The sequence below is a fragment of the Stylophora pistillata genome, chromosome 4 (assembly GCF_964205215.1).
Source record: "Stylophora pistillata chromosome 4, jaStyPist1.2, whole genome shotgun sequence".
In the NCBI taxonomy this organism is placed as follows: Eukaryota; Metazoa; Cnidaria; class Anthozoa; order Scleractinia; family Pocilloporidae; genus Stylophora; species Stylophora pistillata.
Genome location: NC_142522.1, coordinates 8614533 through 8642376, shown reverse-complemented (window position 1 = coordinate 8642376; position 27844 = coordinate 8614533). Strand labels below are relative to the sequence as shown.

General features: G+C 35.0%; 3 protein-coding genes and 1 long non-coding RNA gene across 10 annotated transcripts in view; 2 read left to right on the top strand and 2 right to left on the bottom strand.

The window, feature by feature from the left end:
* Positions 1–27844, bottom strand: part of LOC111341930 (DNA polymerase subunit gamma-1) — a 45294-nt gene that overhangs the window by 3623 nt on the left and 13827 nt on the right. For 4 of the 5 annotated variants that reach the window (XM_088756032.1, XM_088756033.1, XM_088756031.1 and 1 more), the window contains exons 12-19: positions 27601–27707; positions 27013–27152; positions 26535–26663; positions 26403–26450; positions 25721–25835; positions 24848–24982; positions 24147–24263; positions 23280–23397 (exon numbers count right to left, since the gene is read on the bottom strand). In XM_088756032.1, the coding sequence (XP_088612158.1) occupies positions 23280–23397; positions 24147–24263; positions 24848–24982; positions 25721–25835; positions 26403–26450; positions 26535–26663; positions 27013–27152; positions 27601–27707 (909 nt within the window). The other variant, XM_088756034.1, reaches the window with a different exon arrangement.
* Positions 1–27844, top strand: part of LOC111341931 (uncharacterized) — a 40346-nt gene that overhangs the window by 273 nt on the left and 12229 nt on the right. For both annotated transcript variants that reach the window (XR_015999691.1, XR_015999690.1), the window contains exons 2-4: positions 19749–21263; positions 23851–23950; positions 24054–24104. This is a non-coding gene — a long non-coding RNA (uncharacterized LOC111341931). The remainder of the gene's footprint in view (positions 1–19748; positions 21264–23850; positions 23951–24053; positions 24105–27844) is intronic.
* LOC148732278 (uncharacterized) lies at positions 3059–6363 on the top strand. 2 transcript variants are annotated; one of them, XM_088756039.1, is made up of 2 exons: positions 3059–3366; positions 4255–6363. In XM_088756039.1, the coding sequence occupies exons 1-2, from the start codon at positions 3088–3090 to the stop codon at positions 5623–5625; spliced, it is 1650 nt and encodes a 549-aa protein (XP_088612165.1). In that variant the 5' UTR covers positions 3059–3087; the 3' UTR covers positions 5626–6363. The 2 variants fall into 2 exon arrangements, with proteins under 2 accessions (XP_088612165.1, XP_088612166.1); XM_088756040.1 differs by having other exon boundaries at positions 3227–3366; positions 4268–6363.
* On the bottom strand, positions 7926–10690 carry LOC148732277 (uncharacterized). The gene has a single exon (XM_088756042.1). It carries the CDS (start codon positions 10406–10408, stop codon positions 9146–9148), a length of 1263 nt encoding a protein of 420 aa, XP_088612168.1. The 5' UTR covers positions 10409–10690; the 3' UTR covers positions 7926–9145.

Here is a 27844-nt window from a genome sequence, read left to right as displayed (position 1 = left end):
TTAATTTCACCTAGGTTTCGTGCGACAGTCACTTCTTAAGATGCATCCAGTTGTAACATATGAAACATCAGAGTTGAATACTGGGCGATACACGTATCATGTTTGTGACAGCAGGTTGTTCAGCATTTGCAATTAATCTTAATTCCCGGCTCCACCATTACAAACTGAACCCTGTCAGTAGTATAGGACTTGGGGCTCTAAAACCAAAACGCTAAAAATGGTAAAAAATCAAGCTTTACCAAAGCAATTTATATCATTCTTCAACCGATTCGTAGCGATTCATTTTCGATAGGCTCAGGACGACTTGATTTTCACCCTCTATAAAACCAAAAATGGTAAAAAATCAAGCTTTACCAAAGCAATTTATATCATTCTTCAACCGATTCGCAGCGATTCATTTTCAATAGGCTCAGGACGACTTGATTTTCACCCTCTATAAAACCAAAAATAGTGAAAAATGAAGCTCTATCAAACTGTTTTGTATTACCATCAACCCTGATTATTCACAAGTTTGATAAAAAAACACTTAAAGAAAACTCACGTTACACAAATTACACAAATTACACAAATGTGGTAAACAAATGTGGTACACAAATGTGGAAAAAAATGTGTAAACTCTGATTGGTCGTTGAACAATACAACAATAGATGGATTTGTAACCACTTTTTCATTGTAAAATTACACAATTGAGTACATGAATTGTGTACGTTCTTCAACCGATTCGCAGCGATTCATTTTCGGTAGGCTCAGGACGACTTGATTTTCACCCTCTATAAAACCAAAAATAGTGAAAAATGAAGCTCTATCAAACTGTTTTGTATTACCATCAACCCTAATTATTCACAAGTTTGATAAAAAAAAAAAACACTTAAAGAAAACTCACGTTAACAAAATATTTAGCATAAAAATCAAAGTAAAACTTGTGAGTAAACTTCTTGAGTAAAGATTGCTAAAATATTTTACTCACAAAATAAAACTTGTGAGTAAACTTCTTGAGTAAAGATTGCTAAAATATTTTACTCACAAAATTTATGAAATTTATAATGATGGAAATCATGAGAAAAAATGAAAATCGAAAAAATCAAAATACACTTAAAGAAAAATCACGTTTACAAAATATTTAGCATAAAAATTAAAGTAAAACTTGTGAGTAAACTTCTTGAGTAAAGATTGCTAAAATATTTTACTCACAATAAAAATTAAAGTAAAACTTGTGAGTAAACTTCTTGAGTAAAGATTGCTAAAATATTTTACTCACAAAATTTATAATGAAAACACTTCATATTTATCATCCTATGATTGGTTGAAGGAAATCATACGTGATTCTCAAACAATAGCCTATTATTTCAGTAATTTGAATGGCGAAAATGAACTAATCCGCCCCATTCGAGGTCAACCACGCGTTACTAAGGTGGATAATAACCTCTCAGGAGATTGAATACAGAAAATCAAAATACACTTAAAGAAAATTCACGTTCACAAAATATGAAGGAAATTATGGAAATTCTAAACAAAATAGAAAATCAAAATACACTTAAAGAAAATTCACGTTCACAAAATATGAAGGAAATTATGGAAATATTGAATACAGAAAATCAAAATACACTTAAAGAAAATTCGCGTTTACAAAATATGAAGGAAACTTTTGAAATATTGAATACACAAAATCAAATGAAACAAAAATTATCTAACCAATATATAGGCATGAATAGAAACGAATTACAGAATCTGACAAAAGATCAACTGGTTGAAATAATCATGAATTTAAGACCTGTTCCAAAATATCAGCCCAAAACATTGAAGCGTAAATTTAAATTCGCTCCACAGTTCAAAAATGTGAAACAGATGGCTCAAGATTATGAAGAAAACATTATCAAACCACCTATTCCTCTACCAAGAACAAAAAACCCTGTTCCTCTACCAAGAACAAACATCAATGAGACAAATAAGGCCTTGAAAGGATATACTAAATCATATGAAATAAACATAAAAAATGATAAAGATCCATTACTTCAAATGCAAAGCATAAGATTAGCTGTTGGTAAATATCTTAAAAAGGTATTAGGCAAAATGAAAGGTTTCAAATTCACAGAGACGATGAAAATTACCTTTGAGAAACATATTGGTGATGAAGTTCAAACAAAAACGGCATACTTTAATAGCAAACCCCAAACAATAATAAATGGATACGTATGATGGACGATCCTCGCAGTAGATAGCGCTATTTGAGCAATAGCGAAATTCAGACCTGAAAAAAATCAGGCCTGTACGGGACTCGAACCACTGACCTCTGCGATACTAGTGCAGCGCTCTAACCAATTGAGCTAACAAGCCAACTGAGAGCAGGCCGTTAAGTTGATTCGTAATGAACCCGTGAAAGTGATAAATGAGATATAAATGAGATATAAATGAGATATAAATGGAACAGAAATAGTAGACTCTTCAAAATTAACAGAAGAACATATAACATTACAAATCGCACAATGGATTTCTGAAGGATCTGGTTGGCGCATTCAATCAGTTGATAATCACTACATAAATATTGTGAAATATAATCCAACCAAAGGTTCATCTTACATTGAGCTTCCATCAGAACTTAGACATCATATGAAAGGTTTGATCAATCTAAAAAATACAGATAATGAATGTTTCCGCTGGTGCCATATAAGACACTTAAATCCACAAGAGAAGTATCCTGAGAGGATCAAAAAAGTTGACAGAGCTTTTGTTGAGAAATTAGATTACACAGGAATTGAATTTCCGGTGACTATTAATCAAATCAACAAGATTGAAAAACAAAATAAAATCAACGTCAACGTATTTGGCTATGAGAATAAAGAAAAATACCCAATATACATCAGTAAGGAAACGAATAAAAATCATATGAATCTTTTATTAATAACAGAAGAAAATAAGAATTCACATTACATACTAATTAAAGATTTTAATAGGTTTATGTATAGCCAAACTAAACATAAAGCGAGAAAGCACTTCTGTATGTATTGTTTACAGTGTTTTAGTTCTGAAAGAGTCTTAACTAACCATAAAGCTAACTGTCTCCTAATCAATGGAGTTCAAGCTGTTAAGATGCCGACTAAAGACCACAACATATTAAAATTCAATAATCATCATAAGCAACTACCACTTCCATTTGTAATCTACGCTGACTTTGAAGCAATAACCGAAAAAGTCCAAGGTTGTCAACAAACTGATGTAAAATCTTTCACTGAAGCTTATCAAAAACATACTGACTGTGGATATGGCTACAAAGTTGTTTGCACTTACGATGACAAGTATACGAAACCTATTCAAATATATCGTGGCGAGAAAGCTGTTTATAAATTCATGGAACACATGCTTGAAGAGGTAAGATATTGTAAAAAGATTATCAAATCCAAATTTAACAAACCGCTTAAAATGACTGAAGAAGATGAAAAAAAATTTCAAAATACTGATACATGCCATATTTGTGAACAGAAGTATACCAATGAAGATATTAGAGTGAGAGATCATTGTCACATCACTGGAAAATTCAGAGGCTCAGCTCATCAAGACTGTAATTTGAATTTTCGGATCAGTGATAAAATACCTGTGATATTTCATAATCTGAGAGGTTACGATTCACATTTCATTATGCAAGAAATTGGAGAGATTGTTAAGAACAACAGATATACAAACAAGAAAGGAGAAGAATGTGAAATGAACATTAACGTAATTCCAAATAACATGGAAAAGTATATGGCTTTCATGCTTGGAAATAATCTCACTTTCATCGACAGTTTTCAGTTCATGAGTTCTAGTCTTGATAAACTAGTCAACAATCTGCCTAAAGAAGCTTTCAAATATACCTCAGAACAATTTAAGAAAACCAAATTCGAGCTCATGACTAGAAAAGGTGTTTACCCTTATGATTACATGGATAGCTTTGATAAATTCGATGAGATAGAATTACCAATAAAAGACGAATTTTACAGCATACTGAATAATGAACATATCTCAGATGATGATTACAAACATGCTCAGAATGTATGGAAAAAATTCAAGTTAAAAACAATGGGTGATTATCATGATTTATACCTCAAATCTGACATATTGTTGTTGGCTGATGTGTTTGAAAACTTCAGACAAACTTGTCAACAATATTATAAACTCGACCCTTGTCACTATTTCACAAGCCCTGGACTATCTTGGGACGCTATGTTGAAAATGACTAATATAAAACTTGAATTAATGACTGATATTGATATGTTTCAGTTTATTGAAAAAGGAATGAGAGGTGGTACAAGTTATATTGCGAATCGATATGGAAAAGCAAACAACCAATACATGAACGATTACAATGAAAATGAACCATCAAAGTATATTATGTACCTTGACGCAAATAATCTGTATGGTTGGGCTATGTCACAATACCTTCCGACTGGTGGATTCAAATGGAAGAAGATTGATAAACTCAACCTTGATTCATATAAAGAAAATAGTAAAAAGGGATTGATACTAGAAGTTGATCTTGAATACCCAAAAGAGTTACATGATTTGCATAATGATTATCCATTAGCACCAGAAAAGATTAAAGTCACGCCAGACATGTTGTCACCATACAGTAAACAAATCGCTGAGAAATTTAACATATCAACAGGTCTTGTATCAAAATTGATTCCAACATTGTCAAACAAAGAGAAATACGTTCTGCATTACCGAAATCTTCAGTTATATCTCGATCTTGGAATGAAATTAAAAACTATCCATAGAGCGCTTGAATTTAATCAGTCACCCTGGTTAAAACAATACATCGACTTTAATACACAAAAGAGAACTCAAGCTAAGAATGCTTTCGAGAAAGACTTTTTCAAATTAATGAATAATTCTGTATTTGGAAAGACGATGGAAAATCTTAGAAAGCGTGTTGATGTAAGACTCATCACTGACAAGAATAAGTTGTTGAAATTAGCATCTAGACCAACATTTGTGTCAAGTAAAATATTCAATGAGAATCTGGTTGCTGTACACAAAATCAAAGAAACATTAACTTTAAACAGACCAGCTTATATTGGTATGTGTATTCTTGATCTTTCAAAGACTTTGATGTATAATTTCCATTATGTTTACATCAAACAAAAATATGGAAATAAAGCAAAGTTATTATTTACAGACACTGATTCACTGACTTATGAAATTGAAGCGGACGATGTATACAAAGACTTCCAGAAGGATAGACATATGTTTGATAACAGTGATTATCCTGAAAACTCTCCATACTTTTACAAAAAGAACAAGAAAGTGATTGGTAAAATGAAAGATGAAGCTGCCGGAGTTCCAGTAGTTGAATTTATTGGTCTGAGATCGAAGATGTATAGTTACATTAAGAATAATAATCAAGGCAGTCGTACAGCGAAAGGTGTTAAGAAGAACGTGATTAAAAAAGACATCAAACATGAAAATTACAAAGATGTTTTATTCAATTCAAAACAAATGCATCACAAGATGAAAACCATCCGTAGTAACGAACATGAAATCTGTAGTTATGAATTAAATAAAGTATCATTAAGTTGCTTTGATGATAAACGATATATTCTCAAGGATGGTATCAATAGTTACGCATACGGGCATTACAATTTAGTATAATGATATAGTATAATGTCTGAATACGATCTTATGATGTCTGTTTTTAAACATTATGAGAATAACCCACATGTTCTCATTGTTAATACTTTCGGGGAGTTTCTAAGTCGTAATAAAAAGATGCAAAAGGGGTATCATAAAGGAATCACTGATCTTATCATCATTATTCATAATGAAAAGGTCATTTACTGTGAATTAAAGAGACCGGGTAAAAAGATTGAAATGAGACCTGAACAGGTACAATTCAGAAAGAGAGTTGAGGACAAAGATAATTACATTGTAAGCAATGATTTCAACCAAATAATTGATTTTATTGATTACCACGTTTTGAAACATAATTATCTTAAATTTCAATCCGATGTATGATTCTCCTATGGATCTCTAACAACATATGACGTCACGGCACAGCTGTGCTGTGACGTATGCAATTACTACAAGTGCAGTCTATTTCATGTGTCGAAGGCAACGCTTTACAAACACGCAACCTAGATAGCTTGTAAATCCTTGAAAGAAACCCAACTGTTGAAATTATTATTATATCCCTTCCATTTAACCAAAGCTCGTTTATTTTTATAATCTCTCTTTATTACTTTATCGATTCGAAATATTTCTTGTTTGGCTTTCAATAATTCAGGTCCATAGAAGCTTCCTTTGATTTCTTCGTTGTTCAAATCTCGCAATCGATAAGTGATTGGATTCGTGTACTGTATCTTGTCGATAATAAATATCTCTTCTGTCCAATTTGGAGTGTAACCTTTATCGAATACTTGTCTTTTATACTTTGATATTCGAACCTTATCACCGATTTCATATTTTGGTATACGTTGTTTTGATGATGTTAAGATATTGTCATCACCATAGAGATTAAAATAAACTATTCCTTCGTTCTTTTTATTAGACGCTTCTGTTGGTGTCATTTTTATTGATTTATGTTTGGTGTTATTGTACTGACTTAGAATTTTCGGTAAAATGTCGAGATATTGAGTATTGCCTCGGATAGTAAACTGTTTCCACATCTTGTTTTTAATCGTTCTATTCCATCGTTCGGCAACAGACGATTTCTCTTCATTTTCGGTTGAATACAATTTAACACTATTTTTATCCAACAATTCTTCAACATGTTTATTATAAAATTCTTTGCCCTTGTCAGTCCATAGGAACTTTGGTTTTCTTCCTTCTTTGAATATTCTTTTAAACGCTTCAGTGATTGATTCACCCTTCTTGTCTTTCAAAGGTTCAATCCAACCGTATTTACTGAATACATCAATAACCATGAGAAGATATCGATAGCCTTTGTTCCATTTACTGAATTTCTGCATTTCAACCAAATCTGCTGTCCATATTTCATCGATGTGGTTTACAATTATACGCCGCCGAGTGAATTTACGTTTGATGGGTTTGTGTAATTCATTTGCTAATTTGACTTGCCAATTTATTTCACTCGACGGCTTTTCACGTTTTTTTGTCTCACACCAAGACCTAATTTCTGTTTTGTATTGATGACATTTCTAGCTAGCCAATGACCCCATTGACGCTCATTCCATGGTACTACGTCTAATGCTTTAACCATTTTACGATCAGCTATATTTTTGCATTTTTTATCACCTTTACAAACACTGTAATCAACATCATGCTGCATAGCAATTGCATCAGTCTTTCCAGTGGGTTTATCATATATTTCTAATATTTCACCGGTTGTGGGATTATATTTGACTTGTTTGTTAAGATCGTTATAAGGTCCTGTGTATTTATGACCCGGAAGAGTCCAACCACTTTTTGGTTTAGGTAATTTACCGATGAGTTTATGAATATCAACAGCGCCTCCTTGGTAAAGTGGATTAGTTGGATCATGAACACCTTGTGGTGAATACATTTCCATTGGAACCCATTGCGAATAATCAATGTTTCCTCCACTTATCTTTTTACTCAGATCATTGGTGAAACTGTCAAGAGCTTGATCGAGATATTTGTTGGCTGTTTGTTTGATTTTACTCTTGGCATAATCTGATTTGATAGCTTTTGCAGCACCTTTTCGAGCAAGATAAGCACCACTGTTGGCCAATCCTTTGAAAACCATTTCACCTATTGAATGACTGTTTCCTACATCAAACAATGATCCACCCACAAACTTTGTTTTAGTTTTACCGCAGTCTGAACAAATACATTTCAACATCATTCTACCATTTTTTGTTGGTTCATATCTTTCACTTCCTGGGGCACATTCAGTAACTTTTTTCTGTTTTACACAATAAGACTTCATATATAAATAACTTATATTAAATTAAAATACTTTGCGATGAATCTTTCATTTTTCATAGTGTCATGTATATCAAACACTTGTAGAAGATCGAAATATGATTTACCTTTGTTCATCTCATTTAAGAAATACAAACAAAAGAATCCACAAGTTGATGTTTTAATGTTTTGAATTTGATTGTTTTGATGTAATAAAGTGATATTCTTCTTTTTAGCATGATTAACCATTTCTTGAAACGGTGGCATTCCAAATGAATCGAAGTAATTGATGACATTATCCTTAACAAAAGTTGTTACCCAATGTGATCCTGACATGTAAGATGGTTCGAGATTGTAAATGAAAAGTGCTTGTTTGTGATTGTGAGGAACCTTTTCATCTCTGCTTAGAACAACTGTCATTGTTGATTGGAATTTTCAGATATTTGCACCATTCAAGTAGATCAAAGTTTGTTAAAGGGATTATTTTATGGAATTTTGTATTTTTTTTTTACCTCTGCCATAAGTTCTACCATTTGGCCAATTACCAATAAATGGAGGTGGTGGGCCTAATCTAGGAGCTGATCCACCAGAAAATAAATTCTTAACAAAGTCAATAGCTAATGGAATACCAATTGAAGCAAGGATAGTCCCAATAGCTCCTCCATGTTGAGTCTCTGTTGGTATGATATAAACACCTTGTCCACTTTGTAAAGCATCGAGAATGTCCTTTTTGTTTTTCACTTAATAAATGTTTGTATTTAATGAGTTGATCTATTTTATTCTGTGGTATGAGAAAACCTGATCCAGAAATTGATTTAACAACTTGAGAAGCACCTTCTGAAGCCAATCCAGCCAAAGCAGAAAGACCTAATGTTTTTCCAATGGTTGGCAAAAGACTTTTTCCCATAGCGAGTATTGATGTTAAAAGGCTGCCTCCAATTTGGTTTCTAATGTTTGTTTTTGATAATTTTATATCCATACCTTTTTTCATTTGTTTACTTTTTTGTAATCTGTTCATAACTGTTTTTGGAACTAAGAGTCTATCATTTCCACTTAATGAGTTTGAGGATAATCTCAATGTTATTGACTGTTTGTTATGATATGCTTTACTCAAATTCTTTTTTTGATTTGGTGATAGTTTTACATCGATTTCAAATAACTGTACCATTATAATTATATGTTATACAATTCATATTATAAAAAATATTTAATTAATGGTGTCAGGTCATTTAGCTATTTAATTAATGGTGTCAGGCCATTTAGCTGGGGAGTCTATTCAATTGTGGTCTTAGACAATCAACAGTTCATTTCCAACTTTGTTTATTATAACTTCTTGTTCATAGAGTACAACAGCATTAACTGTAAAAACACTATCAGCAGCTGCTTGTGCATTCAGTTTGTATCTGAAAACAAGCTGTTTGGGATCTCTTGTAACCTTTTCAGTTTGAAAAGTGAGATCGAAATAAATGACTCCAAAAAGAGAATTGAAATTGCTTAGATTGAGTTGTGTCCCTGAATTATAATCGTTTTTACGCATTGCATAACTCATCAAATCATTGAATATTCTTACTTTGGATTCGCTATCGTATTCCACTTCAGGATAAAATACACCATTGCCATATTCTAAACGACAAGTTGTAAGGTAAGAACCATTTCCACGATCAGCGTTAATGTTGAAAATGTCATATTCATATGGGTTCAATTCATCATTATTGTCTTTATTTCTCTGTAAATAGACAAATACATGTTTTACATTATCGATGGATGGACTGATTTGAAAAAAGCCTGATGATCTAGTACCAGCTGATTGTTGGAACATTTCTTGATTATAAGTCCACTTATTAACTTTCATAAAGTTTGATAGAAACTGTTGATAAAGACTATCTTTTGGAATCAATCGTGGAACCCATAAATAAAATCGATCAATAACCACACGACCATCATCAACAGCAGCCAGTTTTTGGATCAGATTTGCGTCACTTAACAAAGTTAAAGTGAACTGTAATTGCATTGGTGGTAACATACGATCTTCAAGCTCTTCGAAAAATGAATAACGGTTGAGAGGAATGATTACGTTTACATCATTGTTTCCAGTTGTTAACAATCGTCGAGCTTCAAATCCACCGTTTTGATTTGCATTAGCAATTCTGTAATCTGTATCAAGGTACCACAGACTGTTCTTGGCAACGCTTCTTGAGAAATCATCACTGTATTCAATCAAATTTTTCAAGTTGACTACTTTATGAAGATTATCCGTATCGTAAACCATTTTGCCTCCACTTTTAATAGTCATATGTTGAATAAGTGAATGAGCACCGTTGATTACTGACACTCGATCTGCTCCGAAAGCAGTACCATCAGCTAGCTTTTGAACTTGAAACTGGACCTCAAAGTAAGCATTATACCAATCGAAAAAACTACTTCGATCGTTGACGGTGAATTTGTAATCAGCTTTAGATTGCGCATTATTATTAGCTGGGCTGCTAATAACATTATCGAGTTGTATTCGAGTTAATTCGTTTCGTTGTATATATTCACTTGTTCTAAACATTATATTTATATGTTAGATTATTTTATTTTCTACGTCTTATTCCATCACCACTTATCAGTCGATTTAGAATCATGTCTGTTGATTCTTCTTGTTTTGGTTTGGGTTTTGTAACATAACTCTCTTGTTTTGGTTTTGGTTTTGTAACAGAACTCTCTTGTTTTGGTTCTATTGGTTTTGTGTTTCGTATTGAATGTAATTTTTTCATTATATAATCACCAGATTTTTGAGAAACAGCTTTTCCAAGACGTTCTCCAGCATGTGAAACACCTGCATCAAGAGTTTTTTTAGCAAATGGTTTAACAACTGATTTGAATATGGCTTTTATTGGTTTAAATAAATTATCAATAATGATACCAGAACCCTTGTGTTTATAGACAAAACGACCCAATTTTGGATGATAAATTTTTTTGTATTCAATCAATCTCATTATATTAATTAGTTATATTAATTGAGTGGTTTTAACAATAGTGAAAAAGCTGTGTCTTGTCCATTCAAATCAATAATTCTTCGTTTTCCATCAGTGATATAAATACGAATGGTTGATATTCTGCTTTTGTTTACTGGACTAAAAGTGACTCTCTGTGGTTCAAGAGTGAAACTATATGATGGTTGGATTACACTTGTACTGAAGCTGTAAATTATGTCTGTTTCTTGGCCATCAATCATGCTTTCATTAATGAGATCACAATGAATGTTTAGAAGATCAGTATCTTGTGATAAATTGGGAACTTTTGCACCAACATGGGTTCCTGATGTAAGTAATGCTTTATTGAATCCAATAAGTTCATTAAAGTTACTCTCTCGAAGATCAAGTTGATAATTATTAGCCAGTGTTATTTCAACTCTAAAAATTGTTTTATCAAATTCTAATGTTATGGGATAAGTGTTATTGTCTTTTGTTAGAGATTTAATGTAATTGTCGAAATCTTCATAACGCCATACACCGGCTGGTAGTTCGATTTCAGTGAAAGATGTACCGTTATCTTTACTATATTTAAGCTTCTGGTTATTGAGTGAACTGTTGACATTGAACCATGTGAAACTCATGTTTATAATTCTGTTAAGACCAATAACATACTGACGATTTTTGTCAAGAGTTATAGGTTGAACAAAACGAGTTGTAAAATCTGATGGTTTGTTTTTTCCAGATTTATTGTTATAACTTGTCAAAACAATTTCTCTCTCCATTATATGATATGGTTACATTATATTTTGAAATAAGTATTGAACATTTTTGTGTATTGTTTCTTGTTTATGACTGATGTCTTCAAGAGAGTATCAAGAATGGCTTGACCTGTGTTTCTCATTTTAATACTATTATTGCCGGCTATCATTTCACCAATGATGAGTTCGAGTTGTTTCACACGCTGTTTGGGATTATTGTAAAAATGAACACCTGAACCTTGAATAGTCTTTAACTTTTTCTTATTATCTGAGATATATTTGTTTAACACAGAGCGTCTTATATCGATTTTTCTATTTTCTAATTGCTTTTCTGCATCATTTATTTCACCTTTATTATATCTTTTGGTAACATCACTTTTATATCCTTTTAATTGATTCCTTCGAGATTCAGCGTATTTAATGATTCGGGTTAATTTTGTTCTTTTACCTATTTCACTAGGTATTTCTGATAAACTTTTATCAAGATCATCATAATTAATTACATTGAGATCATCTAAAATCATGTTTGCGGCATCTGAATCTTGTAGGCCATAATCAATGTCTTCTTCATAGTCATACTCTGGTGGTTCTTCAAATGAATCCAACATTTCACCGAATGATTGATCGCCATCATAAGGCTTAACTTTTCGCACCACTGCTGGTGGTTCCTTATAAGCATAAGGTGGTGGTGATATTGGAATTTGTTTTTCATCATATGGTTCATATCCACGATCATCATCTAAAAGACCCTCTACATCCATATCTTCAAACGGATCCACTTCCGGGTAATAATCAATGTGTGGAGTTTTACCTTTTTTCTTTGATTTTTTTCTAATTGGAGGTGTATTCAAATTACTACTTCATCTAATTTACCAGTCACTGGTTCAAACATTTGTTTAAATAATGTCTGGTTTGTTTGTTGGTTGATGTTAGTTTTCTTAATAGCATCATGAACTCTATTGATTTGGTTTCCAAGATTAGTTTTACTTTTCGCTAACTTTTGCCATTTTTTAAGACTCATATATAATATAAGTATATATTATAATGAGAATACCTAATTACAATGTTGAAGATAACAATAATGTTAACTTCAAGCAGGCACATAAATTAATGCCAGATAGATGTTTTCGAATGCTTATTTGTGGTCCAAGTGGTTCTGGTAAAACTAATTTGCTTCTTGATATGATCTATAGACTTTTGTATTTCGATAAAATATATCTTTATGCTAAAAACCTTGAACAAACAAAATATCAACATATGATGCAAACATTTGAGCCTATTTCAGAAGAGGTGGGTTACCCAATTCTTGAAGTAAGCAATGATGAAATTATTCCTGTCACTGAAATGGATAATGAATCACAGAAAATTGTTATATTTGATGACTTTGTGTGTGAAAAGAAACAAAATCCACTGATTGAATATTTCATCAGAGGAAGACATAAGAACTGTTCAGTTATTTACTTAAGTCAGAGTTTCTATAAGACACCAAAGGATATAAGACTGAACTGCAGTCATTTTTGTATTTATGATTTTCCAAGCAAAAATGAAAGAAATATGATATGTATAGAAACTGGAATTCCAAAAGATAGTTATCAAAAAGCAACACAAGAGCCTTATTCATTCGTATAATTATCTTGATAAGATGAAAAAATTTACTTCAAAGAACTTTGATGAAAAAGTATAATGTAATTAATATATATAATGAGTTATTCAAATGGATTATTAAATTATAAATCATCTGGTAGTGGTACTTCAAGAGGTCAACGAGGATTACCAGGTGTAGGGTTTAAATTGACTGCTTCTGGTGATTATGACATGGAAAACAAACAACTTAAGAACTTGAAAAATCCAACCGATAATCAAGATGCTTGTACAAAAGCTTATACCGACGATCATCTTCATACTGATGGAACACGACCCATGTCAGGTAATCTTGATATGCAAAACAACAAGATTATTAATGTGGCTGATCCAACAAATAACAAAGATGTAGTCAATTTACAAAAACTCAATTCTGTTGTTGTAAATAAAGCTAATAAAACTGATGTATTACTTTTAGATGGTTCTCAAGCAATGACTGGTAACCTTAACATTGGAAATAAAAAAGTAATTAATTCAGCAGCACCAACAGCTAGAACTGATCTATGTAATAAATTGTACGTTGACACTGAATTAGCCAAGAAACATGATATTGGAAGTGTTGATTTAAGTAATTATCTTGATAAAACCAAAGGTGGTAATATTGAAAAAGCTTTGAATTTCACAAATGTTAGTGGTACTGACAGGCAAATAAATGGTCTAAGTAATACACCATCTCAAACTTCATCAGCTGTGAATCAATATTATGTCACATCGGAACTTAATAAAAAGTTAGACACTACAACATTCAACAATGAGATAGTGAAAAAACCTGACTCGTCTACTGTCATGCTATTAAATGGTTCTCAAACAATGACTGGTAACCTTAATGTTGGAAATAAACGAGTAATTAACTCAGCAGCACCCACAACTGGAACTGATTTATGTAATAAAACGTATGTTGACACTGAATTAGCTAAGAAACATGATATTGGAAGTGTTGATTTAAGTAATTATCTTGATAAAACCAAAGGTGGTAATATTGAAAAAGCTTTAAATTTCATAAATGTTAGTGGTACTGACAGGCAAATAAATGGTCTAAGTAATACACCATCTCAAACTTCATCAGCTGTGAATCAATATTATGTCACATCTGAACTTAATAAAAAGTTAGACACTACAACATTCAACAATGAGATAGTGAAAAAATCTGATTCGTCTACTGTCATGCTATTAAATGGTTCTCAAGCAATGACTGGTAACCTTAACGTTGGAAATAAACGAGTAATTAATTCAGCAGCACCAACAGCTGGAACTGATTTATGTAATAAAACGTATGTTGACACTGAATTAGCTAAGAAACATGATATTGGAAGTGTTGATTTAAGTAATTATCTTGATAAAACCAAAGGTGGTAATATTGAAAAGGCTCTAAATTTCACAAGTGTTAGTGGTTTCGACAGACAAATAACAGGCATTTCAGATCAGCCAGCTAATGGAACCAGTGTTATTAATTTAAATAAGTTCAACACTGAACTCAATAAAAAGGCTGATGTGAGTGTTGTGACGAATGGGTTGAGTGCAAAGCTTGATACAACAACATTTAACACAAATATAATAAAAAAGCCAGATTCAAATGCTGTTATGTTAAGAAATGGTTCTCAATCTATGACTGGTAATCTCAACCTTGGAAACAATAAAGCAATTAATTCAGCATCACCAACAACTGGAAGCGATCTTTGTAATAAAACATATGTAGACACATCTGTGAACGACCAATTATCTCATAGTATTAGTAACAATTTAAATAATGATCTGGATTATATCATGAATGGTGTTATGGGCAACGAATTTAGTGATGAAGACGATATCACTGGGAAATTAATGATTAACAAAGACTTTCATCACCTCAATAAAAAGGTAAAACCATTTGAACTAAAACTCGATTCATCAAAAGGTTATTATTCAAGCAGATTTGGAGTCAATATGTACAGTGCAGCAAAATCGGAATACACAGTTGTTTGTGAAATATGGTGGGAATCCAGTAAAATTGAATATAATTCAGTAACTCTGGCTGCTGCAAGTTCTGTTGAGACAATTACAAGACAACGATCAAATCGATTTTCAAATCATATTAGAAGCCTTGTTCATATGACTAAATGGAGCAATACAACACCAAATTATTTGATGTGGGATATTGTAGTTAAATTTAAACAAGGTCAGGCATATGATCAAAAATTAGATATATGGGTTGTAATCTATGGTTCGAAGGGATATCATAACGACATACCAGTTGAAGTTTATGATGAGTGGTATGCGTTGTTCGATAGCAAACTGTACATTTATCCAGAAACAGTTTTGAATAACGAACCAACAACGGCTAGGAGCCCAGCGACTAAGAAATATGTTGACAATGTTCAAACATCTTTGCAAAGAAACATTAACACTAAAGCAAGTAAAACAGCATTAACAAATGCAACAAAAAAAAATTGGTATAGAGGCAAACTATCACATGATAATAATTCGAGAGTATATTTTTATGTGAATGGAACATCAGATCATAGCACCAACGTGTCTCAAAGCAGTAATGCTGATTTCACAGTGAATTCAAGCGATACTTCAAAACTAATTGTCAATAATGCTGGTTTGTATCTTGTCACATTCATCGATGGTGTGAAAAGTGCACATTTGTCACATCTCAAGTTCATTCTAGATAAACCATTCATGACTACTAGCGGTGATATTAATATTCAACTCCAAAACACTAAAGGTTCTTGGGTGACAATAGCCAACACAGTAATGTTATATTTCCAAGCAAATACATCACTAAAAATACAGGCTGATAATAGTAATACACTTTTCGATGGAACAAACAACAGTTACATCATGTTAGCAAAACAAGATTAATATATCTAATATTTATATGACTGTGAAGAAAAAGGAAATATTCAATTGGAATCACATATCAAGCAAACTGACTGAAGACCAAATTGCAGAGTTAAAAACTTATTATAAGGTTTACCATCATAAATGTTGGGCTTATAAAAAGTTAATGAAAAGATTCAAGAAAATCAAACTAATTGGTAACTCTCTATCTGTCATATTTGCAACAGGAAGTATTGCTTCTGCTGTAGCGACAGGAGGTATTTCAATAGTTGCAATATCAACAATCTCTGTTCTTATCCAAGGATTTATGGCTCATAAAAACCTAGATTTAAATATTCAGAATTGCACCTATGCTTACCAAAGTTATCAACATTTGTTAATAAGTATCAAAAATACATTGAGAAGTGGTGAATTTGACATCGATTCATTACAACAAATGATGAGCTACATCGATGGTGTAGTTACTGATCTAGCCCCTGATGCAGATAAATTATTATTGAGTTATGATTCGAAATTTGTTGATTGAGGATTGAAACGATTTCGTCTCCGATGAGATTTAATATTTGAGCCCAATACTGTTCACATTGTTTCATAGTCTTTTTTGATTTTAAAGTTTTTATTTCATTTGGTGTTAAATTCATCATATGAATTAGTTTACTAATGATAAACTTTAATGATATCATTCTTTTTCTTGAACTGTTTATTTGTGATTGAACTTGTTCAATGAGATCAAAGACTTTTATAATTTTGTCTATGTGGTTTTTATTTATTTGAATGCAGGTTTTATCACAAATATCATAAATGATATTTTTTACACGGTATTTTCTGTTATAGACTGATTTTCTGCTAAATTTGAACCAATTTTTATAGAGATCAATGAATTTGGTAGGATCTTTGAAATATTGGCTATGAACTTGTCCACAATTAATACAAACGAAGAAACCATTATCTAAACGAATACTTTGATTCACACAACATTTTTCTTCAATGGGCTTGTTATTTTTCCGGATAACTTTATCACAGAAAGGACAGCAATATGTTTCCGCTTTTATTAAAGCATCATGAATTTCTTTATTACATTCCATATTTTGTTAACGTGAGTTTTCTTTAAGTGTTTTTTTTCAACAGTTGGGTTTCTTTCAAGGATTTACAAGCTATCTAGGTTGCATGCAATTTTCTTACTATGGTTGCAAGTCTGGTTTTCTAATCCACACATCGTGTACACAATTGTGTAATTTTACAATGAAAAAGTGGTTACAAATCCATCTATTGTTGTATTGTTCAACGACCAATCAGAGTTTACACATTTTTTTCCACATTTGTGTACCACATTTGTTTACCACATTTGTGTAATTTTTTCTATTGATCTAAAGAAACTTGTGAAATAATGAGGGTTGATGGTAATACAAAACAGTTTGATAGAGCTTCATTTTTCACTATTTTTGGTTTTATAGAGGGTGAAAATCAAGTCGTCCTGAGCCTATTGAAAATGAATCGCTGCGAATCGGTTGAAGAATGATATAAATTGCTTTGGTAAAGCTTGATTTTTTACCATTTTTGGTTTTATAGAGGGTGAAAATCAAGTCGTCCTGAGCCTATCGAAAATGAATCGCTGCGAATCGGTTGAAGAATGATATAAATTGCTTTGGTAAAGCTTGATTTTTTACCATTTTTAGCGTTTTGGTTTTAGAGCCCCAAGTCCTATACTACTCCTGTCACTCCATAGCGTCGTCGCCATATCAGTAGCAGTTTGTCTTTTCCGTAGCTAATGAGGCATAATTTTCAGGCTTCTTACTACAGAAATGAATCGAATATCATGTGACATCTCGGAGCCAGTAAATTTTGTATCACGTTTTGTTTTGTCGGGTTGGTGATTTACTTTTTCTTTGTGATTTGCGAGAACACAACTTTGAGGTTAGACGGTTATATCAACTAAGTTGAAATTGTAAACTGGCCAAAATAACGAATAAAAAAGCTGAAGTTTCGAGCGTTAGCCCATCGTCAGAGGTTAGAGATGACTCGGAAGATGAAATTTCTGAGGGGAGCTTGATTACAGAGGGTATCAAAAGGGTGATGGTTTTTACGGCTTAAAGTTAAAATTTTGGCCATTTTGCGGCTAACAGTTCACATCCTTCCTTTGTGATTAAGAAAAAAAGTTTTACGGTTAACTTTTTTTTACGACTAACAGTTAAAATTTGTCAATTTGTACGCCTGACGGTTAATTCCATTGGCACCCTCTTTCCAGTTTTTCTATCCAGTCACCAAAACTTTTCCAAATAAAGAAACGTATTGTGTTCAACTTCTCCAACTTTTCGTGTTACTTTAGAGGAAGCCGTCACTCAACTGATGTATCAGTTTTAGATTAATATTTTTAATGAGTGCAAATACGAAGAAAACGAATTTTCAAGCGAAGCTTTTCATTTGGCAGAGAGTGATACATTTTTCCAGCGTTCAATTTTAACGAATCTTCTTCTTTTTACTGTGAGGCCTTATTTTTTCGGATAATTGACGATCCGCAGAAATTAAAAAAACTCTAAGATCTCTAGACTAGGGGCAGTCGCTCCTTTCCAGCGACTTCCGTTGTGCGAGTAAAAAAAAAAACAGCTAAAAGAACTTAAATAAATGTTAGCGCGCCGCAGGGTGCCCTTGGAGTGATTTTCGATGAGCCGCGGGAGCTCCATAAGTAAGGCGCTACTTTTCGAGCGCCTCCGACTCATGGAGCTCCATCGACGTCACTCCAAGAGCTCCCCGCGGCGCGTCAACATCAATTTTTTTTCACCGATTTTGTTTTGTTTTGTTTTTTTTTTTGACTCGCACGACGGACTCCGCCGCAAAGGAAGGACTGATCGTAGTCTATAGGCGGATTCATGCTGACGTCACTGTTTACATTTTTGCTCATTTGCATACGGCTTTGCGTAAAGAAGGAAGCATGTTAGATACAAATTGACTTCAGGCAGCTAAAGAGCTAGAAAACCTCAGTACATGGTGAAATTTTTAGCTCTTTGGGTGTAATATTCAAGGAGAAATAGTCCATCAAAAACTGCAAAATTTCTGGGTGGCAAAAGCGCTAATGAGCTCATACATTCTATGTAAAATTTTGAGTTTTTAAACCCGTGTTGCACAAAAAGTATTTAATGCATCAGGCTCGTATTCATTGGCCGAGTTAATCGTACTTTGACCTTTCGATATTCAGAACTGATTCATTTTTAGCTCCATCAGAAACTGAATTGCTTATGCTAATGAGGCAAATATTGTAAACAAGGATTCCCCTATACGACTTCAGGCCAAAAAGTATCCCACTTGATGACATCTGTTTGTGACGTCTTGATCCTTCAGCTCCACGTCAGTAATCTTACACAACCTGTGGTCTGAGTTATCTGCCGAGGCCGAAAGTTTCGGCAGACATCACCGACACGAGGTTTGAAAACTCATGATATCATGCGAAAAAATAATTATTAAATAATTGATGTATTGTACATTTTTAAAAAATCTACAAACGAAAAGACTTCTGTCTGAGTTTGCAAAAGTTTGAGAATACTACACGGAAGAAGGGCTTTATGAATAGACAGACTTGAAACTCGACGTGATAACTGCTGCAGACATTAGGTTATCATGTCAACTTCACACGCTATTGTAGATCGATTGAATGCTCTCGACCAATCAGATTTTTCATAGTAAGACTAAGGTATATAATGATCATTTTTAACCGCAGCTCATTCGCTTTACTGCTACGTGTGCATCCCAACCGACACCGATGAACCTTACAGAATTGAATAATGTGAGAAAAACCAAAAGAAAATGAACTGCAGCAATATTCCTGGCGTGGCCTCAGACACTTGTTTGAAAGCTTCTATGAGGACGAAGATGGCAAGAACGCTGAAAAGAGAGTATGCATGTCCAAAGCCAAATTCAGAACTGATTTATTTTTAGCTCCATCAGAAACTGAATTGCTTATGCTAATGAGGCAAATATTGTAAACAAGGAAAACCAACAGAAAATGAACTGCAGCAATATTCCTGGCGTGGCCTCAGACACTTGTTTGAAAGCTTCTATGGAGGACGAAGATGGCAAGAAGGCTGAACAGAAAAGCATGCATGTCCAAAGCCGAGTGCGAGCAGTTCAAGGCTAATTGTGACAACGCAGGCAAGACGGAAGAATCCAAAATCAAAAAATGTTCAGTATCTTGCTGTACCAGTGATCTGTGTAACAACGCCTTCTCGGTTTCCACCGACACGATGTTTATTGTTACTGCAGCGCTGTGTAATTTCAAGCTGTACTAAGCTCAAACAACGCTAAACCACTCGCTGTCGTAGACACAACATGTTGTAAATGATATATACCGCTAGTGCTGTTAGAGGTACACCTCTCGTTATTGGTGACTGGTAAATAAGCTCAAACAACGCTAAACTACTCGATGTCGTAGACACAACATGTTGTAAATGATATATACCGCTAGTGCTGTTAGAGATACACCTCTCGTTATTGGTGACTGGTAAATAAGCTCAAACAACGCTAAACTACTCGATGTCGTAGACACAACATGTTGTAAATGATATATACCGCTAGTGCTGTTAGAGATACACCTCTCGTTATTGGTGACTGGTAAATAAGCTCAAACAACGCTAAACTACTCGATGTCGTAGACACAACATGTTGTAAATGATATATACCGCTATAGTGCTGTTAGAGATACACCTCTCGTTATTGGTGACTGGTAAATAAGCTCAAACAACGCTAAACTACTCGATGTCGTAGACACAACATGTTGTAAATGATATATACCGCTAGTGCTGTTAGAGATACACCTCTCGTTATTGGTGACTGGTAAATAAGCTCAAACAACGCTAAACTACTCGATGTCGTAGACACAACATGTTGTAAATGATATATACCGCTAGTGCTGTTAGAGATACACCTCTCGTTATTGGTGACTGGTAAATAAAACTGAGGCTTTTTGGATTAGCAACAACGATCGTTGATGAAAATTCAGTTCTAATTTTAGAATGTAACCATCAAGGTTTAATGATCCATGCTATTTTTGCGATCTGCTGAATAATTCAGATGATAAGTAAGCTGTAGTCCCTCGTCATTGGGAGGCACGGTGGACTCATGGTTGGTGAGCTCGACTCCAGACCAAGTGGTCTGGGTTCGAGCCCTGACCGGGGACATTGTGTTGTGTTCTTAGGCAAGACACTTTCCTCTCGCGTCTCTTCACCCAGGAGTGCAAGTAGGTATCGGCGGATTTAATCTTGGGGGTAACTCTGCGATGGACTAGCATTCTATCCAGGGGGGAGTAGAAATATTCCTAGTCGTTTCATGCTTCGGAAACCGGATTTAAGCGCTGGCCCGATGGGCCACATGACTCGTAAACAAGCTTTGACTATCTAGTCCCTCGCTCTAAACTGCGAGCTTTCCCTTTTTATTGAAAATCTTCCAAAGGGGGTTAAGGCTTTCTAACTGAAATCATCTTGCATACACTTCACCCAGATTGATTCAATAATCAAATGAATAAAGGCTGATAGTTTCGAAAGAAACTGTTTGGGGCTGCGTCGGTGGGAGTAACGACGAAGGGCTAACGCTGGAAACGTCAGCTTTTGTAATCGTTACGGTGGCCAATTTACCATTTCAACTTTGTTGATATATCCAAATTGATTAAATAATCGCGTGGGAGTGTAATTTGACAATCTTCACCTTTGGGAACTAAAAAATACTTGAAATTTCATGTAAGGAGTTCGTATACACGTGAATAGAGGGGTGACACGATCTTAAAATTGTTTCCAATATTTCATTCCATTATCATAATCGGTTAGAAGAGTGCATACGGTACTCTTATTTACGTTCAGATTATCAAGTTCCAGAAGCGATCTTTGTAGCAATTTCAGAGGGAAAACCGACTGCGTACACGCTACACGGGACTCATGTTTCGCGCCAAAAGGGAGCATTGTTTTGCCAATGAGAGAAGGACCACGTCAGTTGGCAAAAACTTCAGATAAAGAGATAAAATTTTGTAGCTGACATTGACTTTTTCAATGTAATACTTCGACAAAGAGAGCTTAAGCAAGCCGACCATATCAAATCCTGACCAGATGCTATCTACCTTAATGTGCGCGACTGGTATGAAGCCTGGAGAAACACTGACAATATATGCATATGATGTTTCGTTTAAGTGTGACCTAAAGCACGTCAGCGCATGACTCACAACAGGAAGGACTGGGTGCCAGTGACATCAATTCTCTTTTGTGGGTCCCCGTGGGGTGCACTTTTAACACAAGAGGAGTCCCTTTGTGTATGATCTTTTCAAATTGTTGTACTCACCCTAAAGGTCACTTTTGTTTCCCAACAAATGCAAACCCTGCACTTATTTCCCTTACAGTACATCGTTAATTAGACATTAAGGAAAAAAAGAAACGCATGGACGAAAAGAGACGGCCTTCATGTACAAAGAAACAACACCAGCGAGAGAAGAGAAATGCACAACAATCAGTGTGAAAATTCATCTTTAATACAATTAAATTCAATGAAAGAAACAAAAAGTCCTGCTGAGTTTGTTTTAGACACAAAAGTGTATCCAGCAGAAAAGTGTATCCAGACACAAAAGACACAAAAGTGAATCCAGCAGCACTTTTTCTTTGGCAGCAGACTTGGCATTTAGATAATTTCAAATATTTGCTGGCAAATTTTCCCTTCGCACGTCTTGTTTGCACTTAAGATCGCTTGAAAACAGTTTGAATGGTGTTTAGCGATAGATCATTACGAACAGAGAAACATCGATTCAATAAATTGCCCACAATTGTTTTAATCGATGCAACAGTTAATTTTTCCACATCGTAATTTCGTTAAAATTTGTCTATGTATTTATAAATACAAATTTAAAGAATCAAATTTTACGAGACTGTTAAACGAGCGTTTCCTTTGCGTCTTAACCAGGAGACAACACATAGTTTGCCGCTTAACTGCGTCCACTGGAGGCAATCGTTGCAGTGAAAATTTCCACATTTGAACAAAACTTTTCCCAGTGACACTTTGTCTCACCGGACCCAGAAGTCTTTGTCTCGGAAAATTGCGCGACGGGAAATAGGGGAAAAAAATCTTTCGTGATTTTTGGATAGAATTATTTTCTGTGATTTCCTAATAAAGCGCCTATCACAGGTTGGACAAGTAATAAAAACGTATTTCAGAACGTTGCCTGGAAAAGGCCTTTTGCAGTGGGTATTAAAGAAATTTTAGCATTTTTGTTACAAACCTGGCGATATTCCTTGGCCTTTATGAAGTCCTAGCGGGTTGGATGGAGTTTTGCAGTCAAGGGAAACTTCCTTTCGCAGCACAGTGTCAATATCAACAGCACTGAAGAACGCCACCGACTGTTAAACACGAATAAACACCTATATGTTACCCAGGTTTATTGCATCAGTGAAAACCTCACTAGAGGTAAAATGAAAGAAGTAGGACAATAAAACTTAAACCAGCCCGAGAAAAGGAAATGCGTCATCCATGGAGGCCTTAACGCCAACTTCAAGCATACCAATTGACCGGTGGGGGTTGATAGCAATTGTAACTTTTATTCCAGTGATTGTGAAGAATAAATTCTTAAGTTCAAGATCATTCTCGACATTCCACACAAAGACGTCTTAAGATTTCAAAACCCTTGCGAGAGAAGCTGAGACGCAAGTCTGATGTAGAACACAGCAGTTTTGACAGGGATACCAGAAGACTACAATTCGTCGTAGTTTTGTAAGAAGTACAACTAGCATCCAGAAAGCTCGGTGTCAATCTTACTCGAAACGTAATTTTTTTTCCGACTTATTTCCCTGCAGTGACTTCAATTGCAGCTAACCTATACAGATCGACTTGCAATTGTCACGCACTAACGACTTATGCGTTAGCAGCTCCTGTTTTTCAACGACACGAAGTGAGGTTAGATACTTTCCTTTTCTTTCGCGAGTGTAGATCTAAATTTTGTGCTGTAAAGATTAATTTCCCGATCTTATTTAAGACATTTTGTGATTTTCTTCAATAGTTCAATAGTGGTGTCCGCCAGAAAGAGGAAGAAAACTTGAGGCGAAATATGGTAAGAGAGCTTCTTTAAGATAAATCCTTGCACACGGGATACCTGTGGTAAGTCGTTCATCCCCAGTTTATGAGCGAACATCGCCCTGGTCAGTAGATTTGTGATTTGTAGTGCCAGGGCCGCGCGGTACTTGTCTTTCCTTGACACCAGATAACGAACCTGTGAAGATTTGACCATTCTATCATCACAAAATTATGACAAAAGCAGACACAGAATCAGGATTGAAGCTTGACTTTGTTTGGCCTAAACGTGTCTCTTCCTTCTTCATTGTTTAAACTAAAGAATGGTACAGAAAGGGGGAATGACTTTCTATTTTAAATATAACTTCTGTGATTCATCGAAAATGAAAGACAGGCCGTGACAAGCGACGAAGTTCAACGCACATATCTGCTCAACCTTAAGTAATCTCAGTAAGTAACGTAGAATTGGAATCATGAAGGCTCGTGCAAATTAGGACTTGGTGTCCAAATTAGGACTTGATGTACAAATTAGGACTTGGTGTCCAAATTAGGACTTGATGTCCAAATTAGGACTGGGTGTCCAAATTACCATTATAGTTCTGATTTCTGGGTTTTCCCTATACTAAATGGATCAATATGGAGTCGGAAGAGAGTATTTCACTAGGGAAGAGAAAACAGCTTCCCCTGAATCTTTAGAAAAATTGTATGATATTTTACGATTTATGTGCACATCATGTTTTCAAACAACACGTAGAGAGAAGGTACCAAAAATTATTTGCTTACCTCGTCGTGTATGCTGATACAAAACCGCCCATCGATATTGTACTTTGTGAAGAGCCACTTCATGCAAACCAGCATAAGGTGTAGATAATCTACGGCTGAACTTTGAACGACCCAGTTAACACGACTGGTCATGAACTAATTAAGGCAAGCAGAGAAACAAAGATCTGTATTTTCCTCGATATATTTGCCCACAGCTGTGCCTTCATAAATTCCGCCTGTCCAATATCTATCCTTTCGTACTCTGTCTGTCCGTAACTCCGTCCTTCCGTTCGTACATTTGTTGTCTGTCTGTCTATTTTCTGCCTGCCTGGCTGAATATCTGCCTGCCTGGCTGTATATCTGTCTGTTGTCTGTATTATCTGTCTGTTGTCTGTTTATCTGTATGTCTGTATATCTGTCTGCTTGCCTGCCTTTCTACGTGTCAGTCTTACTTTATCAAGAACAAGAACCAAACATCCTTTTGCCGAAAGAAAACCAATAAAACCCGAAAAACCTTCTATCTTTCCGTCTGTTAGCTTACATCCTAAACTACAGTGATGTGGAAAAGGTGAAGTGGAACGTCCATAGCCTTTTTCCATTAAATTCGGATAAAAATTTTCAGTTTCTCTGGAGATAGCGGGAATGGTTCGTAAACACGGGTAGATCACTAGCATGAACCTATTTCTTAGGAAAATTCGCCGCCAGCTGTTGTCTTAATCTTAGTTCTAATGTTGATTTTCTTTCCCTTTTCTGGTCAAACAAACACTACTCCTGTATTATCGTCACTCTCACTGAAGTGCTGCATTTACTTGTGGAAAAAATAAAAATCAGTGCTTCGGCGCTGATCCTTGCGTTAATTAAATATGGGTTTCTATCCTTGTTAAAGTAACTTACCTCCGTGCCAACAGCAGAAGGCTCCAGCGATTTGCTGATCCTGCAGTCCAGCACAGGAGTTCTGGGCTCCATCGATTGTGCAATGCTTTCCAGCATATTAAACATCTCAGATTCGCTACAAAACAACGACACAATGTAGGCTATGAATAAAAATTCCCGAAGATTACAGAATATGAGACCAAACTCTGAACACTTTGTTAACATTTCCGCTGGATAGCAGTTTGTCCGTTGGATAGCGTTTGCGACCGTTGAACAACTGGTTTCTCGGTGAACAACTCTTTTCTTGTCTGGTTTCTCGGTGCACAGGAATCCAATGTTAGGCTACTGTGTATCCTTAATATAACAGAATAAAACTATCACAAAGTGTGTCGGGGATATTATCAATTCAACCTTAATCCAATTTGGTTTTTCTCCCAGAATGCAGAGTCGTAAAGCGCTAAGTCAAAGAATACTATGGGTCGGTTATTAAAACAAAGTTTAGACGTTGTTTAACAAAACCGCGTCCTGAACAATCCTTAGTTTAGCTCGACCTTTTATTGGGACATTTATTTTTGTGCACAGTGTCAAGAGGGCTAAAAGCTAACAAGCATGAAAAGCCTAAGAAAGGTACTTTAATAAATATCCTCAAAACAAAATCAAATTTTCGCAAAGACCGACATTCATCTATTTCAGTGATTTATACCTTCCTCCGCACCACCTTCGGCCATCGTCGATGCTATTTCCGGTTGAACTAAAAGTAAAAGAAGTCCAGATTCAACCGACGTCCCTTAGACACAAAACTTTATGCTAATTCAAGGCATGTTAACTATCTTACCGTCTTCTTCGTGCAGTTTTCCGGAGCAGCTGGTAGTAAACTTTGGCCACAACGCACCCATTTTCATCAATGTCTTCGGCGACGCCAAATCTTTGTGCCATTTCTCTCCCAAAATCAGTAAGAAGAAACCTGCAGCATACAAAGTCACCGTTTGATTCCAAAATCAGCCTAAAAATAGTGATATTAGCAAAACACCGTAGACATACAGGTTGAACACTTTCACCCTCATGATCAAAGCATTATTTCTCCTTTGTGTCTGCCACACATTTCTTACAACGCTAGCGCTGAGAATATTTTACATTCATCCCCCAAGCTTAACTTCTATCACCGGATTAACGAAAAATGCTTTTTCGAACCATAATCCCTTCCTTCCCCCTACAAGAACTTGGTGACACCTCAGTCCCAGGCCATCACCTCACCACTCGGTCAAGCTACACTCATCCTTGATTATCCTAGATACTATGCCGCATTTTCTTACTTGGCAACTCCCTTAGTGTTGGAAAACAACGTCTCAGCTTTTTGCTTTGCTTCAATCTCCGTCAGACGATGGTTGAACTGTAGAAGCAACTTTTCTGCGTATTTCTGTCCTGCTCCATAAATGCGACCATAGTTAAAGATCTAGATCAAAACAAGAAACAGATCGCTTGAATTACCCACAAAAAGGACAAATAGGGCACACTGTGGTGACAATCGCCTCCCACCGATGTGAACCGGGTTCGATTCCCAAAACTGGTGGTGTTAGACTTGGATAAGATTTGTTCTTAGTGTTCAACTCAGCTGAGAGGGTTCTCCCATTTAATTCCCTTTGCAAATACCAACATTTCAAATTGCAATTCGAGGCTCAAGCCAGAGGGCGGAGACAACTATGAGGTGTACCAGTATGCATATTCTCCATAATGATCTGTACACTTCCGAAGGTGCTGACAAGGAGAATCTGCTTAACGATCATAAGCTTCTTTAGTTGTTGATCATTTCCTTTATTCTCCTGACCTTACTAAGTAATCCAGGAGTTATATTGTAGGGAGAATTTTAAATGCCAGAGAGTTGAACTTGACTAATGATTTACCTTAGCATGGTCCCGACTTATCCCAATAGTCTCTGCGGTCTTGCTATGGAGGTCAGTACCTTCTGATTTCTTACCCTGTAGGGTCATCCAACCAAACGCCGTGCTGCCTGCGTGATTAACATTATATACCTGAGGTTTGAAAACATTACTGCCGCCAAAGACCCCAGAAACCTCGGTTCCAGACTTAACACCTATCCTCGCGTTGCAAAAAAAAAAAAAAACTACTTTAAAACAAAACTGTCTC